Genomic DNA, 15,453 nt, shown 5'->3' with positions numbered 1-15,453 from the left:
CCCTGACTGCTCTTTACCCATATAATCACAATTGTGCTTGTAGGGATGAGGTAATGTCTTACCCTGGATAAACAGGCTTACTGTCACTTACTATAGAAGAGATACCACAAGCTGAATGTTCTCCTATAATGTAACCCACTGTGTGTGCAGGCATTCATCATGGGCCCTGTGCATCATCCCAATGCAATCGGGATGGAGGTGGGGCATATACAGTCAATGCGAATGAACTTGAAGCTTTGGCTGCTACTTTACTATAAATAATAAAGTCTTTTAACTCTGACCCAGTAGTCTTGTGTCTTCTGCCAACATTTATGAAATTGTGGCAGGCTGACTTATTAGCTTGCAAGTATAATAAAATCTTAGATTTCATTATGAGTTTTAAAATTATTATTTGCAGTTTCATTTTAAGAGGGAAGTGTGTGTGAATATGTTTCTGTCTCTTTGTGTTAACCCTCAGTTTTGCAGTGACCTCCACTTGGTCCTGAGGAACAGCCATCTAGCCTTTAAGGGTACACGTGCTCACGGTGATACTGAAAAATTTATCCAGAATGCAGTATAGAGAGTGAAAGAGGGAAAATAAGCAAAAGAGTTGAGAGATGAAGGTACATTGAGAGGTTTCAGAGAAGATTTGGTAGAAGTCTCGGATGAGTTTAATGGAACAAATAATATGTGAAAAGATAATCAAGAACAAAGAAGAAATATTAAAAGCTACCAAAGAGAAAGGGCTGATTACTTAAAAAAGAATGACAGCTGTCAGTGGAGTTCTCAGTAGCAATTTATGTCAGAAGATTTTAGAGTAGTATCTTTAAACTGCTGAAATAAAATAGCTACCAACCCAGAATTTTATATTAGACAAACTGTCATTCAAGAGGGAAGATACAAGATAAAAGACAAAGAGGTATACACATCAATTAATAGAATATTTTTGAGGAATTTATTAACTATAAAAATTAAGATTAGATAATGCAAGGTGTAGGAGTGTGTGTATGCATGTGTGTGCACATGCATGTGTGTGTACCTGCATGTGTGTGTGCGTGGTCAAGAATATGGACTCTAGAGCTGGACTGTCTGGGTTTAAATTCAGACTAACTGCTTAACTACCTGTCTGACCTTGGGAAATATATTACTTATTCCTTTTATGTCAGTTTTTCTACTCTGTGAAATGGGGGCAAAATTAATACTTATCTCACTGGCTTGTTGTGAGGATTATGAGTTAATATGTTTGTCATCATCATCATCATCATCTCAACATTTTTGTAGAACATATTAAAAAGTCCTTAAAGCCCTTGCCTGTTAATATCACATATTAGGGGGGTAGAGTTGGTATGGAAATGGGAGGAGATAATTTGTTTATTTTAAATCTCTGCGCCTTTTGTCTTAATTTATTCAATACTTGTTGAGCATCTGCTATATGCACTGTTTTAAGCATTGAGAACAAACAGATTTAAAACAAAGAAATTCTTGTACCCCATGTCTTATGTTTTACTGTGGGGAATAAATTAGATATGTGAGAGAGTGTGTGTGTATACACTTATACAGTCATGTACCACATAACTGTGTTTCAGTCAACAATGGATATGATGGTGGTTCCATGAAATTATAATGGAACTGCAAAATTCTTATTTCCTAGGGGCATTTTAATGATCTTGACCCTGTGTAGGCCTAGGCTAATGTTTGTGTTTGTGTCTTAGTTTTTAACAAAAAAGTTTAAAAAGTAAAAAAATAATTTTTTTAATAGAAAGTGGCTTATAGAATCAGGATATAAAGAAAGAAAATATTTTTGTACAGCTGTAAAATATATTTGTGTTTTTAAGCTAAGCATTATTATAAAAGAGTCAAAGAGTTTTAAAAAAAAACCAAAAAGTTTATATAGTAAGGTTATAGTAAGCCAAAGTTAATTTATTATTTTGAAGGATAATTGTAAAAAATAAATTAGTGTAGCCTAAGTGTACAGTGTTTAAATCTACAGTAGTGTTCAATAATGTCCTAGGTCTTCACATTCACTCACCACTCATCCTCTGACTCGCCAGAGAATTTCCAGTCCTGCAGGTTTTGTTCATGGTCAGTGTCCTGTACAGATATACCATTTTTAATCTTGTATTCTGTATTTTTACTGTACTTTTTCTATGTTTAGGTAAACAAATACTTACCATTGTGTTAAAATTACCTACAACATTTGGTAAAGTAATGTGCTATATAGGTTTGTAGTATAGGAGTCATAGGCTGTACCATATGACCTAGGTGTGTGGTAGGCCTTACCATCTAGGTTTGTGTAAGTATACCCTATGATGTTTGCACAATGACAAAATTACCTAATGATGCATTTCTTAGCACATATCTCTGTCATTATACATGATGGAGCATACACTGTTAGCAATAAGCCCCCAAGGAGAAAAATAAAGCGGGATGGGGCATAAAGGATTTTACATTTCAAATAGGGTGGTTAGGGAGTCCATAAAAAGGTAACATTTGTGTGAAGACCTGAAGGAGATTAGCAGGTGAGGATATTTTTTGTAAGAACATTTAATAGGCCTAGCAAATGAAAAGACGATGAAATGAAAACATACTGGCATCCTTAGAGAACAACAAAAGAGGTGAGTGGAGCTGATGTAGAGTGTGTGAGGGACAGAGTGAATGAAGGAGAGTGCATGAAGGAGGGGGTGAAGCCATAGAAGGTTATGGGGATACATCTTTGATATAGGTATATACCCTTTTTAAGGACTGTGGCTTTTGCTCTGAGTGAGATAGGGAACGACTTGAGGATTCTAAACTGTTGACTTCTATTTAACACTCCCACATTGACTGCTTGATTGAGAATAGGCTGCAAAAATATTATCTTAGTAACTTAAGTACTCTAATAAATAAAACAAGCATAAGAAGCATATATAGATCCTAATGTCACTTCCCTCCTCAAGAATCTACAGTGGTTCTGTGTTACCTATTGTGTTGTTGTCTTAACTTTTTTCTTTTTCTTTTTTTTTTTTTTTGGAGACAGAGTCTTGCTCTGTTGCCCAGGCTGGAGTGCAGTGGCGTAATCTCGGTTCACTGCAACCTCCACCTCCCGGGTTCAAGTGATTCTCCGGCCTCAGCCTCCTGAGTAGCTGGGACTATAGGCATACACCACCACACCTGGCTAATTTTTTGTGTTTTTAGTAGAGATGGGGTTTCACCATATTGGCCAGGCTAGCCTCAAACCTTAGGCCTCAAGTGATCCACCCACCTTTGCCTCCCAAAGTGCTGGGATGATAGGGGTGAGCCACCACTCCCAGCCTGACTTTCATTACTTATACTTTAAAGCTCTTCGTAATCTTGCTACATTGTGTCTGTTAAATTTTATTTCTTCCAGTTCTTCTGGACCTAGGGTCAATTCTTCTGATCCTAATTCTTCTAAACCTAGGACTGATTTTAGTGTAGTTCCATTACTTATAATTTATTCTGATAAAAATAACTGGAAGGTTTTACATTTTACATACAATCAATACATGAAAGTCTTTTTCTATGACTGAAATGTTTGGAAGTCTTCTTTTAAGTACTTTGAGCCTCTTGAACCTGCGAATAATTTATTTACTTTCATCATTTTATCAGTCAAGAGTCCTAGTTTCAGGAACCAGAATCCATTTTAGCTAGTGATTTATTTGAGGGTACTAACAGCTGACAATCTTTGGGAAAGTTAGGAAATCAGATACTTTTGTTACACACTTGAATCCCTGAAGCCAGGAGAAATGCTTAAGCGTAGGATGTAGCTGATGAGTACCAGTTTTATTGTCTTCATTACCCCTATGGTATCTATGAAGCTAGAGACCAGTCACTAGAACGTCTATTAGAACTACCACAGAAGAATCAAATACCTCCACCACAGTGCTTCCAAGACAAGCAGCCTCCCATCATGTGACCACTGCTTCAGATGTGCTCACTTGTTCCCTCTAAATGTCACATACTTGTTTATACTTGGCAGTGCCTTGGTCATTCTAGCCCCTTAGCTGGAGTGGAGTCTGGCAAATGTTATGTATAATTTTCCATTCTGTGCAATACATGAAGGTATGCTTGAAAGAGGATTTGAATGGGTTTTGAGTATCTGTTACATTCATAATAAAAGAAATGAGAGTTAATATCCTTTTTCTACCATCGGATGGGTAGTAGTCAACAGTTTGATAACTTTTGTATTAACGGAGATATCATGAAAGAGCCACTCATAAATTGCTGGTAGAAATGTAAATTAGTAAAACGTATAAGGGCAAATTGGTAGTAACTTACCAAAATTTCAAATGCTTATACTAATTGAGACAACAAATTCACTTCTGGAATTTATCTTAGATAGCCATATACTATAGAAACAAATGTCCATTAATAGAGGACTGAGTAAATAAATTACAGTATATCCATAAAAGAGGAAATTCTGCAGTCACCAAAGAGAATGAGATGGTAGCCATTTGTAGGCTGCTTTGGAAAGCTCTCCAAGGTACAAAACAATAAGTTAAAGAAGCAAATTCAGAATGTGTGATATTCTGTGTTAGAGAGAGACAGAGACTCTGAGTGTGTGTAAATTGCAACAGAATTTCTGTTTTTGTGAGGGTTTGGGAATGAGGATTTTCTTTGACATGATCAGGAACCACGTATACCATGAAACTGATTTGGCACGAAATACAAAGAAGATACTAGGTGGTTGCATTATAAAAGGAATCGTGTGGCTGAGGGACAGAACTGAAAAAGAGACTTAATTTTTTACTTTTGATACTGTTTGGATTTTGTATTATTTGCCTGCATTGCATACTGAAAACTAATTTGCTGTTGCCTACCAAAATATTTTTCTGAAAAGAGGGAAGATAAGTCTAAAATATATTGTTAAAGAGTTTATATATTTGTGAATAAATTAAGATTTACATACTATGTGAGGGATTTTTTCTCAATGACATCAGGGTGTTGTTTTCTTTTAGACCTGTCTACTATAACTGTTTATATGTTAATTGCTATTAATGACACAATATTTTTAGCTGAAAATTAGACAATATATTATTGGTTTATTCTGGGAGTGAATTGAGCATGCTTTCTATTGAGAAAAAGTTTATATTTGTAGGTCATTTTATCACTTGTAATTTTATATGTAGAAAAGATGTGATACAAAAATGTGTGATTAACAAATATGTAGTATTAATATTAGTTCCTAGATAAGAAGGTTGATTCCTTTGTCTTCATGGTAAACAGAAGCAATATCATTTGCTATATAAGGTAACTTGTCTTTACTAGCATGTAAATGTTAATAAAGAGAGAACTGATTTTACATTTGCTTTTCCTAATTAATGAGATGGATATGAGAACATTATTACAACTTTGACTTTAAATTATAATGTTTTTCTTTGGAGTTTTGATGTTAAAGTAGGTATTGAAGGAAATGGTAAACTGTAGATGTGTGAGTATATCTAATTAAAAGTTCTGCTGAGGCACTTTTGCCTTGTTGAGGGAACTTTGGAACATCTTAATGAGGGACAGAGTGAATGCAGGTGAGTGCATGAAGGAGAGAGTAATGGGGATACGTTACCTCTATGATATTTCCTTATCTACTTGTACGTATTTCTCTCTAATGTTTTCTATCCCCAGTAATGTTGGTATGCTTTATTATAATATAATCTTAACTCAAAATTTTGATTCATTCCAGATCTTCAACTACTTATTATATTATTAGTAGAATCTAATAATACTTTTATCAAAAGTATTTAGCTGCAGTAAAAAGATGGAATTTTAAGTAACCAATCAATTTGCAGACCATTTGAGAGGGGATAGACTTGACGCATATAGGAGAGTGTGCTACTTTTCCTAACAGAACATTATGACCCAGTCACAGTTTGGAATCTGTAAGTGAGTGGTCTCTAAAATTAAGTACACACACTTATCTGTTGGGATATACTAAGAAAATAGTAGAAATTTTACTGTATACATCTTGATAATACTACATGCTAAGAAAATAGTAGAAATTTTACTATCTATATGATTTTAAAAGTTTGGAAACCACTGATATTTAGGCAATTAATTTTGGATATCAAAAAAGCAGCAATTGGGACTGACAAATGAAGCGTTTATAACTCTCAAAGTAAACTTAGCATGTGAACTCAAATGTTTTCTTTCCTTTTTTTAAATAATATGATTAAACCTTGATGGAAAATTTTGAAACATAACATGTTCAGAGTAACTTAAGGGCATTTATGCAAATTAAGTTACCTCTTTTGCTTATATTTTGAACTAAACCTGTTTACCTTGGATGAAAAATCCATAGCCTAATGTTTCTTCTTACATTTTTTGCCAGCTGAAAATAGACTATCAACACCAAAACTATGTCCTTCCTTTTCAATTAGTTGTAGTTTCAGGCCTTTGAATGGTTAGCTTTCCTTAGTATCCAGTTTACAAACATATTCTCTGATTGCCAGATACTGCATGGTACCAATGAGATGCTTTTTCCCACCCTGTGCTCCCGTGTACCCAGTACCTTGTGCTATGTATACTATGAGAGAGAGAGAGCGCAATAAGTAAATGCCTCCTAATGGCTATCATTTATGAATATTCATGTTTTAAATCTCAGATATTCAAGATTAAAGCAGTGCAATTGGCTGAGAAACTCCTTCCTGCCTTTAACACACCTACTGGGATTCCTTGGGCAATGGTGAATTTGAAAAGGTAACTCTATATGGGTATTCTTATTCTGGAAGAATTATTTTGACCTTTTTAGTCTTAGAAATTTCTAATGAGTCACCACCACATTTTTTAAAGACTTATATTGTTTTTCTCTCTATATATAATCTTTATTTTCTTCTGTGTATATGCATAAATGTGTTTCTTTAAAACATTTTCTGATTTTTAAAATATGTCCTTTACTTTGAAACAGGTTAACTGTCTTAACTTCATTGCAGTTTTTACCACTTGTTTCTCTAAGTCTAGATTTCTCTTCTTCACCTGTATGGTATACAGTATTTGTTTCTTTTATTTGCTTATTTGTTTCCATTTAGTGCTAGAATAGGGTCAAAGTACATTCCCCCTGTTTTTCTTTTTATATACCACCTGCTGATCTTCTAAGTGAAAATAGAAAATAATATACCTAGAAATGAGGGCTTCCTATTGCTGAATGTCATATTAAAGATAAAGACATAATTCATGATGTTGACTGCGGGGTTTTTATTGTAGCATATATGCTATTGAAGTTCAAAGTGAACTCTTAAGCATTATTCTTTATAATCTGTTTTATTCTAATTGAAAGCATTGGTTTTTTACATAGAAATAGATGAAATGTTTTCTTTGGACAACTTTATAAATTATGTAAAGATACACAATTAACATTTGAATAATGTCAGCATATTTGAACTTGCGTTTAAGTAATTTATGCTGACTGAAATTTGTTCTGTTCGTTTTTTCTCCTAGTAAAATTTATTCCTCATAATGTTGGAATTTGGAAATTACCTAAAAATTTGATTGTTGTTCTCCTTGCCTTCAGACCCTTTAGAATAAAAGTTAGGAACGTTTATTTTTCTAGAGATGTGAATCTATGACATTATTTTAAAAAATGACTTGATTTTAGTAAAATGTTTCTAATTGAAGAACTTTATTGAGTTTAGATTTACATTGAGATGTCAGCAGCATTTAATACTGAACATTAAATCTAACTTTACTATCTCTGATTTCATGCACTATATATAGTGCAGATTACCTCCTTGGTGAGGAAAAAGCTGGTTGGCGTTCCAGAGCAAGCTCCATGGAAGGATATGGCCAAGTGATGTTGTGTATACACTTGTTCTCTTTCCTTAGCTTTATGACAGATTTTGTGATATTTCTTTCAGGATCATTGTCAGAATCAGACATTATTATCTACTTAGATAATAATTAAAACTTAATTCCGATAGGAAGACAGACTGGAGGTTCTTTTGTTTGTCTACGTAGAGGAAAAGAACTTGAAAATCAAGATTAAATTGCAGAACTTCTAATTTAAGATTGAGATTAAAGTAAAAAGGTTTCCAAGGACCATGTTGTGAGCTTTTTATAAGATAAATTTTAATTTAATTCATTTGGTATATAAACAAATACATAATTTTACTTGAGTTTTTATATCATGAATGTAATTATTTACCTATTTAAATTTTTTTAAATAAATTTTTTGCAGAGAAGGGATCTTTTTTTTTTTTTTTTTTTTGAGACGGAGTCTCGCGCTGTCACCCAGGCTGGGGTGCAGTGGCCAGATCTCGGCTCACTGCAAGCTCCGCCTCCCGGGTTCACGCCATTCTCCTGCCTCAACCTCCCGAGTAGCTGGGACTACAGGCGCCCGCCGCCTCGCCCGGCTAGTTTTTTGTATTTTTTAGTAGAGACGGGGTTTCACCGTGTTAGCCAGGATGGTCTCGATCTCCTGACCTCGTGATCCGCCCGTCTCGGCCTCCCAAAGTGCTGGGATTACAGGCGTGAGCCACCGCGCCCGGCGCAGAGAAGGGATCTTATTTTGTTGCTTAGGCAGATCTCAAATTCCTGGCTCAAGCGATTCTCCTACCTCCCAAAGTGCTGTGATGATAGGTGTGAACCACTGCACCTAGCATTATTTACCTGTTTTTTAAAGTTTTTTTTTTTTTCTTGACTGGGGTCTACGCATTTCCCACACATAGGCCTTCCGTCAGTCTTGATGACTGAAAGCCAACGCATCTTAATAGTCTATCGTATTTATCTTCTACAATATGATACAGCAGACAGAAATAAAAGCAGAGCTTTTTTTGTAATCTTTATTTGTTTTATCACTTTAATGGCTTGCTTTTCGGCTTATCTTTCTCACTCAATAATACTCCATGGAAACATGATTCCAAGTTACTCAGTAAAGATCTAAATAAATCTTTGTGATGAATACTGAGTGAGAAATGGGATAGTTATACTATAATTTATTCATTAATTTTCATATCAGTGGTATTTGTTTCCATTATTTTCCTACCACAAACATTGCTACAATAGCATCCTGTTATACATGTCCTTATGTAGTAGGAATTTTATTTCTTGGACATTGGTTCTCAAGAATACGATTGCTGTATCAAAGAGCGTGTGCCTTTTTTTTTCTTTATCTGTGGGACAGATTTCCAGATGTAGGATTCCTGGATCAAAGGGATATGTAGTTTTAAATTTAATAGATATGGCCAAAATGTGTTCCAGAAAGACCGTAGTACATTTCCACCAACAATATGTGAGAGTCTTTAAATGTCTGCAGGTATAAATTCTTTTTAATTTTTGACACAGTGGTTGCTATAAAATATTCATTGTTTGTATTTTCTGACTAGTGAATTTGAACATCCTTTTCGTAAATCTATTGGACATGTAGATTTGCTTTTTTGTGAATTGTCTATTCCTGAGTCTTGCTTGAGTTCTTTGTCTTTTTCTAATTAATTTATAAGGTGTTTTGTAGATTATAGAATTCTTTTCTCTCTACTCTTCTGTTAGTCTGTCTTTATAATAATTTATGATTAATAAGTTTTAAACTTTTATATATTCAAATATATCTTTTATAACTTTTAGTTTACAGTCTTGGTTAAAAAAATTGTCTCCATCTATATATTTTTTACATTCTTTGAGATTTCCACAAAAGCTTTGAAATATTGCTTTTCTAAAAAAATTGAAGTATGGCATTAGTTGTGGAGTTTTCATCAGTTACATCAATTTCCTTTATAAGATTGAGGAAATTTCCTTTTATTCCTATTTCACTGAGATGTTATTGTTGTTGTTTTGTCATGAATGGACGTTAAATGTTGCCAGATACTTTTTTTTCCATCTATGGAGATAATCATAAGGTTTTTCACTTTTATTCTTTTAATATAGTAAATTACGTGTAAGATTTTCAAATGTTAAATCAACCTTGAATTTCTAGATATTCCTTGGCCAAAATGTATCCCTTTTATATTTTGCTGTATTTTATTTCCTAATACCTTTTGAAATTATATGATGGATATTGGTAGGAATTTTATTTTTGGAATGCCTTTGTCAGATTTTGGTGTGAGTTACCTGGTCTCTTTAAATGAGGCATTATTAAATTATTAAAATCGTTTTTTTCAGAAGTAATTCTGGAGTGCTGTAGTTACTTCTTTCTTAACTATTTGATAGATAGATCTAAGTGCAACTACCTGGGCCAGAAATTTTCTTTATTGGAAAGTTTTTAATAACAAATTAAAATTTGTGTGTGTGTGTGTTTGGAGGGGCCTGGTTTGGAGATAAGGTCTTGCTCTTTTGTACAGGCTGGAGTACAATGGCACAATCACAGCTCACTGCAACCTTGACCTGCTGGGCTTAAGTGATCCCCCCATCTCAGCCTCTGTAGTAACTGAGACTACAGGTGTGTGCCACCACACCCAGGTAGTTTTATTTATTTTTGTAGAGATGGGGTCTCACTGTCTTGTTCAGTCTGGTCCCAAACTGCTGAGCTCAAGTGATCCTCCTTGGCCTCCCAAGGTGCTAGGATTACAGGTGTGAGCCACTGCACGCTGCCCAAATTTTCATGTGTGTGTGTGTGTAAATTTATATACGTATATATGAAAATTTATATATACTTTATATAATATATATAAGGTATATATAAACATATATCTTATATTCAGATTTTGTTTTATTTTGTGTCAGTTTTAGTTAATTTTAAAGAAATTTCTTTATTTCACTTAAATTAGAAAATTTGGTGTAAAGTTGTTCTTGTGTTACTTTCTTTTACCTTTCATCTTTGTAGATTCTGTGGCGACAACTACTTTCATTCCTGATTCTAGTAATTTGTATTCTTTCTTTTCTCTTTACTAGTTTACTGAGGCATTTGTCAAATTTGTTAATCTTTTCAAAAAAATACTTCTGTTTTTGTTAATTTTAACTTGTTTTTGGTTTTATTGATTTCTAGTTTATTTTTATTATTTCCTTCTCTTTTCTTATTGGAGTTACTTTGCTCTTTTTCTGGCTTCTTACATTGGAACTGTAGGTTGTATCTTTCTACACCGATCTTATTCCTTTCTCTCTTTTCCTGCCATAAACTACTGTTTTTCTATAGAGCTATAAATTTCCCTCCAAGGACTGCTTTAGCTACATTCCAGAAATTTTGATATTTTTTTTGTTGTTATTCAATTCAAAATAGTTTCTCATTTCCTGTAGAACTTTTTCTTTGATGCATTAGTTTTTTTTATAATTGTGTGGTTCAATTGCCAAATTTTACGTGGTTTCTTAGATATCTTATTGTTTTCATTTCTAATTTAATTTCATTGTGGTCATAAAAATTACTCTACAATTTGAATCCTTTCAAATTTATTACAACTTGTTTATAGCTCAGCGTGTAGTCTTTCTTGGTAAATACACTTGATAAGAATGTGTATTCTGCAGTTGTTGGGTGTAACATTCCGTATATATCAGTTAGGTTAAGGTGGTTAGTGGTGTTTAGATCATGTATATCTTTCCTGATTTTTTGGTATAATTGTTTTATGCATTCCTGAAATGAAATGTTAAAATATCCCAAGTATGACTGTGGAATTGTCTCTTCTCTATTTCTATCAATTTTTTGCTTCATGCATTTTGATGAAGCTTTACTCTCAAGTACTTAGACATTTATTATGTTTTCCGATGACTTGAGCCTTTTGTTATTACAGTGTGTCTTCATCTCTGGTAATGCTTTTGTCTTGAAGTTTATCAGATATTAATGTAGCTGCTCTACCTTATGCTTACTGTTTTCATGGTTTATCTTTTTTCCATTTATTTTCAGCTTCACTGTATTGTTTTAACTATAGTGCTGCTTTTGGAGATAACATATAGTTTGGATCATAATCCAAATTTTGTTATTCAGTCTGACAATATTGACATTTTACATCATTTAGCAATAGGTCTAGAAAAATATTTTGTATCAACACTTTATATATATTTATCTCATAGTTTTTAAGAGCTTCATAATATAATGCTTAGGAAAATATTGACTTAAAATTAATTCTGTATTAGTGAACTAATAGATTATTTCTAGATTTTAATACTGTCAAAAAATATTGGATGAAGTATCCTGCATATGTTGGAAATGGTGTGTGTGTGTGTGTGTGTGTGTGTGTGTGTGTGTGTGTGTACATATACATGTGTTGGTATGACTTTGGCAGAAATAGTGGATCAAAGAGTTACATACATTTTTTTTTTCTGTTGATAACGTACTGTGTTCTAGAGAGGATATGCCAGTTGACATTTGCTTAATAAGTGGGTGACAATGACTCTTATCTAACCTTTTGAAAATACGGTTTACTTTTACTTATCAGATAGGTAAATATAAAATCTTGTTTCAATGTTTGTTTTATTAATTTTTGAGTGAGATTGAGTTTATTTTATTCAGTGGATAGCCTTTTTATGTCCTTTGTTTGTTTTTTATTGGCTATTTTTTAAAAAATCAATCCTTAAGGTATTTTTGTATATTAGCTAGATTAGTACTTTGTCATGTAAATTGCAAGTTTTTTTTTTTTTTGCTATTAATAGCATAGTTTGAAGTGGAGTAATGTGATGCCTCCAGCTTGGTTCTTTTTGCCTAGGAATGTCCTGGCTATCTGAGCTCTTTTTTGGTTCCATATGAATTTTAAAATAGTTTTTTCTAATTCAGTGAAGAATGTGAGTGGTTTAATGGGAATAGCATTGAATCTATAAATTGTTTTGGACAGTATGGTCATTTTCACGATATTAATTCTTTCTGTCCATGAGCATGGAATGTTTTACCATCTGCTTATGTCCTCTCTGAGTTCCTGGAGCAGTAGCTAGTAGTTCTCCTTGAAGAGGCCCTTCACTTCCCTTGTTAGCTGTATTCCTGGATATTTTTTGTGGCAGTTCTGAATGGGAGCTCATTCATTATTTGGCTCTCTGCTTGTCTGAATATGTTTAAAAGAAAACTGAACATGTTTTAAAGAAAGAAAATTCAGATATCCAACAATAAACTTTTATAATATCCGTAATCCAATCCAAAATTACTTTACTTTATGGTATGCAAAGAAGCAGCAGAAAAATGTAGCCAATTATTCTGTAGCCCAGAGAAAAATCTGTTCATAGAAACAGACATGGAAATAACAGAGGTGATGAAGACAGCAGTAAAGGACTTTAAATAGCTATTGTAAGTGTGCTTGAGGATTTAAAGGCAAATGTGAAGAATGGGAAAAGAGATTTTAAAAAGGACCAAAGTGGAACTTCTAAAGGTGAGAAATATATGAAATAAAAAATTTACTTGACAAGCTTAAAGGCAGATTTGACAATGCATCAGAAAAGATCAGTAAGCTTGAAGACAAAACAACAGAAACCACCTAAACTGAAGCACAGAAAGAGAAATAAAAAGCTGGAGTATGGAGAGAAGCATATCCAGTTACCTATGGGGCAGTGTCAGATGGTTTAACATACCTGTAATGGAGTGATGGGAGTGGCGAATTTGGGAGTGGGAGGAGTGGCTGAAAAACTACAGGCATGAATTGTTCTATTGTGCTTTACTTAATTGTTCTTTGCAGATATTGCTTTTTTCCTTTTTATTTTTATTTTTTAACAAATTGATGATTTGTGTCAACTGTGTGTTGAGCAAGTCTATCAGTGCCATTTTTCCAACAGCATATATCACATTTTGATAATTGTCACAATAGTTTTAAGCTTTTCATTATTATTACATCTGTTATAGTTATCTGTGATCAGTGATCTTTCTTGTTACTCTAGTAATTATATAGGGCACCATGAACAAGCAGTCATAGATGATGGCAAACTTAATCACTAAATGTTGTCTCTGCTCTGACTGCTCCACAGAGTGCATTCTTCCTTCTCTCTCCTCCTCCTTGGGCTTCCCTACTCCCTGAGACAGAACAATGCCAATAAATAACCTTTCAATGGCCTTGATGTATTCAAGAGACAAGAAGAATAGCATGTCTCTCACTTTAAATTAAAAGTTAGAAATAGTCTGGGTGCAGTGGCTCACACTGTAATCCCAGCACTTTGGGAGGCTGAGGCATGCAGATTGCTTGAGCCTAGGAGTTCGAGACCAGCCTGAGCAACATAGTGAGACCCTGCCTCTACAAAAAATACAAAAATTAGCTGGGCATGGTGGTGTGTGCCTGTAATCCCAGTTACTTGAGAAGCCAAGGTGGGAGGATTGCTTAAGCCCAGGAGGCAGAGCTTGCAGTGAGCTGAGATCCTGCCACTGCACTCCAGCCTGGGTGACAGAGCCAGCCCCTGTCTCAAAAGAAAAAAAAAGCTAGAAATAATTAAGCTTAGTGAAAGAGTCATGTCAAAAGCTAGGCCTCTGGTGCCAAACAGTCAGCCAAGGTGTGAACGCAAAGGAAGAGCTCTTGAAGGAAATTAACAATGCTAAGCCAGTGAAACACATAAATGATGAGAATGTGAAATAGCCATATTGCTGACATGGAGTAAGTTTGAGGTCTGTGTAGAAGATGAACCCAGCTACAACATTCTTTTAAGCCAAAACTTAATGCAGAGCAAGGCCCTAAGTCTCTTCACTTCTGTGAATGCTAAGAGAGGTGAGAAAACTGCAGGAGAAAAGTTTGAGGCTTACAGAGGTTGATTCACGAGGTTTAAGGAGGGAATCTGCCTCTGAAACATAAAGGTGACAGGTGAAGCAACAGTACCAGTAGAGTGGGACATTGCTGAAAACATGCCTAAAAATGTGGAACAACTTTGGAACTGGGTAACAGGCAGAGGTTGGAGAAGAAGAAGACAGGAAAATGTGAGAAAGTTTGGAAATTCCTTGAGACTTGTTGAATGGCTTTACTTAAAATGCTGATAGCCATATAGACAATAAAGTCCAGGCTGAGGTGGTCTCAGATGGAAATGAGGAACTTCTTGGGAAATGGAGCAAAGGTGACTCTTGTTATGTTTTAGCAAAGAGACTGGTGGCATTTTGCTCCTGCCCTAGGGATGTGTGGAGCTTTGAACTTGAGAGAGATGATCTAGGGTATCTGGCCGAAGAAATTTCTAAGCAGCAAAGTATTCAAGAGGTGACTTGGGTGCTGTTAAAGGCATTCAGTTTTATAAGGGAAGCAGAGCATAGAAGTTCAGAAAATTTGCAGCCTGACAATGTGATAGAAAAGAAAAGCTCATTTTCTGAGGAGAAATTCAAGCCTGCTGCAGAAATTTGCATAAGTAACAGGGAGCCGAATGTTAATCCCCAAGACAATGGGGAAAATGTCTCCAGGGCATGTCAGAGGTCTTCATGGTAGCCCCACCCATCACAGGCCCAGGGCCTAGAAGGAAAAAATGGTTTCATGGGCTGGGCCCAGGGTCCCCTTGTGTGCAGCCTAGGGACTTGGTGCCCTGCATCCCAGCCTCTCTAGCTGTGGCTGAAAGGGGCCAACCTAAAGCTCGGCCTATGGCTTCAGAGGGTGCAAACCTCAAGCTTTGGCAGCTTCCATGTGGTATTGAGCCTGCCAATGCACAGAAGTCGAGAATTGGGGTTTGGGAACCTCCACCTAGATTTCA

General features: G+C 34.9%; 1 protein-coding gene across 4 annotated transcripts in view; it reads left to right on the top strand.

Annotated features, from left to right (window-relative positions):
• MAN1A2 (mannosidase alpha class 1A member 2) overlaps positions 1 to 15,453 on the top strand; it is a 167,234-nt gene that overhangs the window by 67,555 nt on the left and 84,226 nt on the right. For all 4 annotated transcript variants that reach the window (XR_012416090.1, XM_005542189.5, XM_005542191.5 and 1 more), the window contains one exon: positions 6,572 to 6,666. Coding sequence is in view for 3 of the 4 variants with exons in the window: in XM_005542189.5 (XP_005542246.1) it covers positions 6,572 to 6,666 (95 nt within the window). In the remaining variant the exon portion in view is untranslated. The remainder of the gene's footprint in view (positions 1 to 6,571; positions 6,667 to 15,453) is intronic.

The sequence above is a fragment of the Macaca fascicularis genome, chromosome 1 (assembly GCF_037993035.2).
Source record: "Macaca fascicularis isolate 582-1 chromosome 1, T2T-MFA8v1.1".
In the NCBI taxonomy this organism is placed as follows: domain Eukaryota; kingdom Metazoa; phylum Chordata; class Mammalia; order Primates; family Cercopithecidae; genus Macaca; species Macaca fascicularis.
Note: the sequence above shows the minus strand (reverse complement) of the source record. Positions and strands in the feature narration are given on the sequence as shown.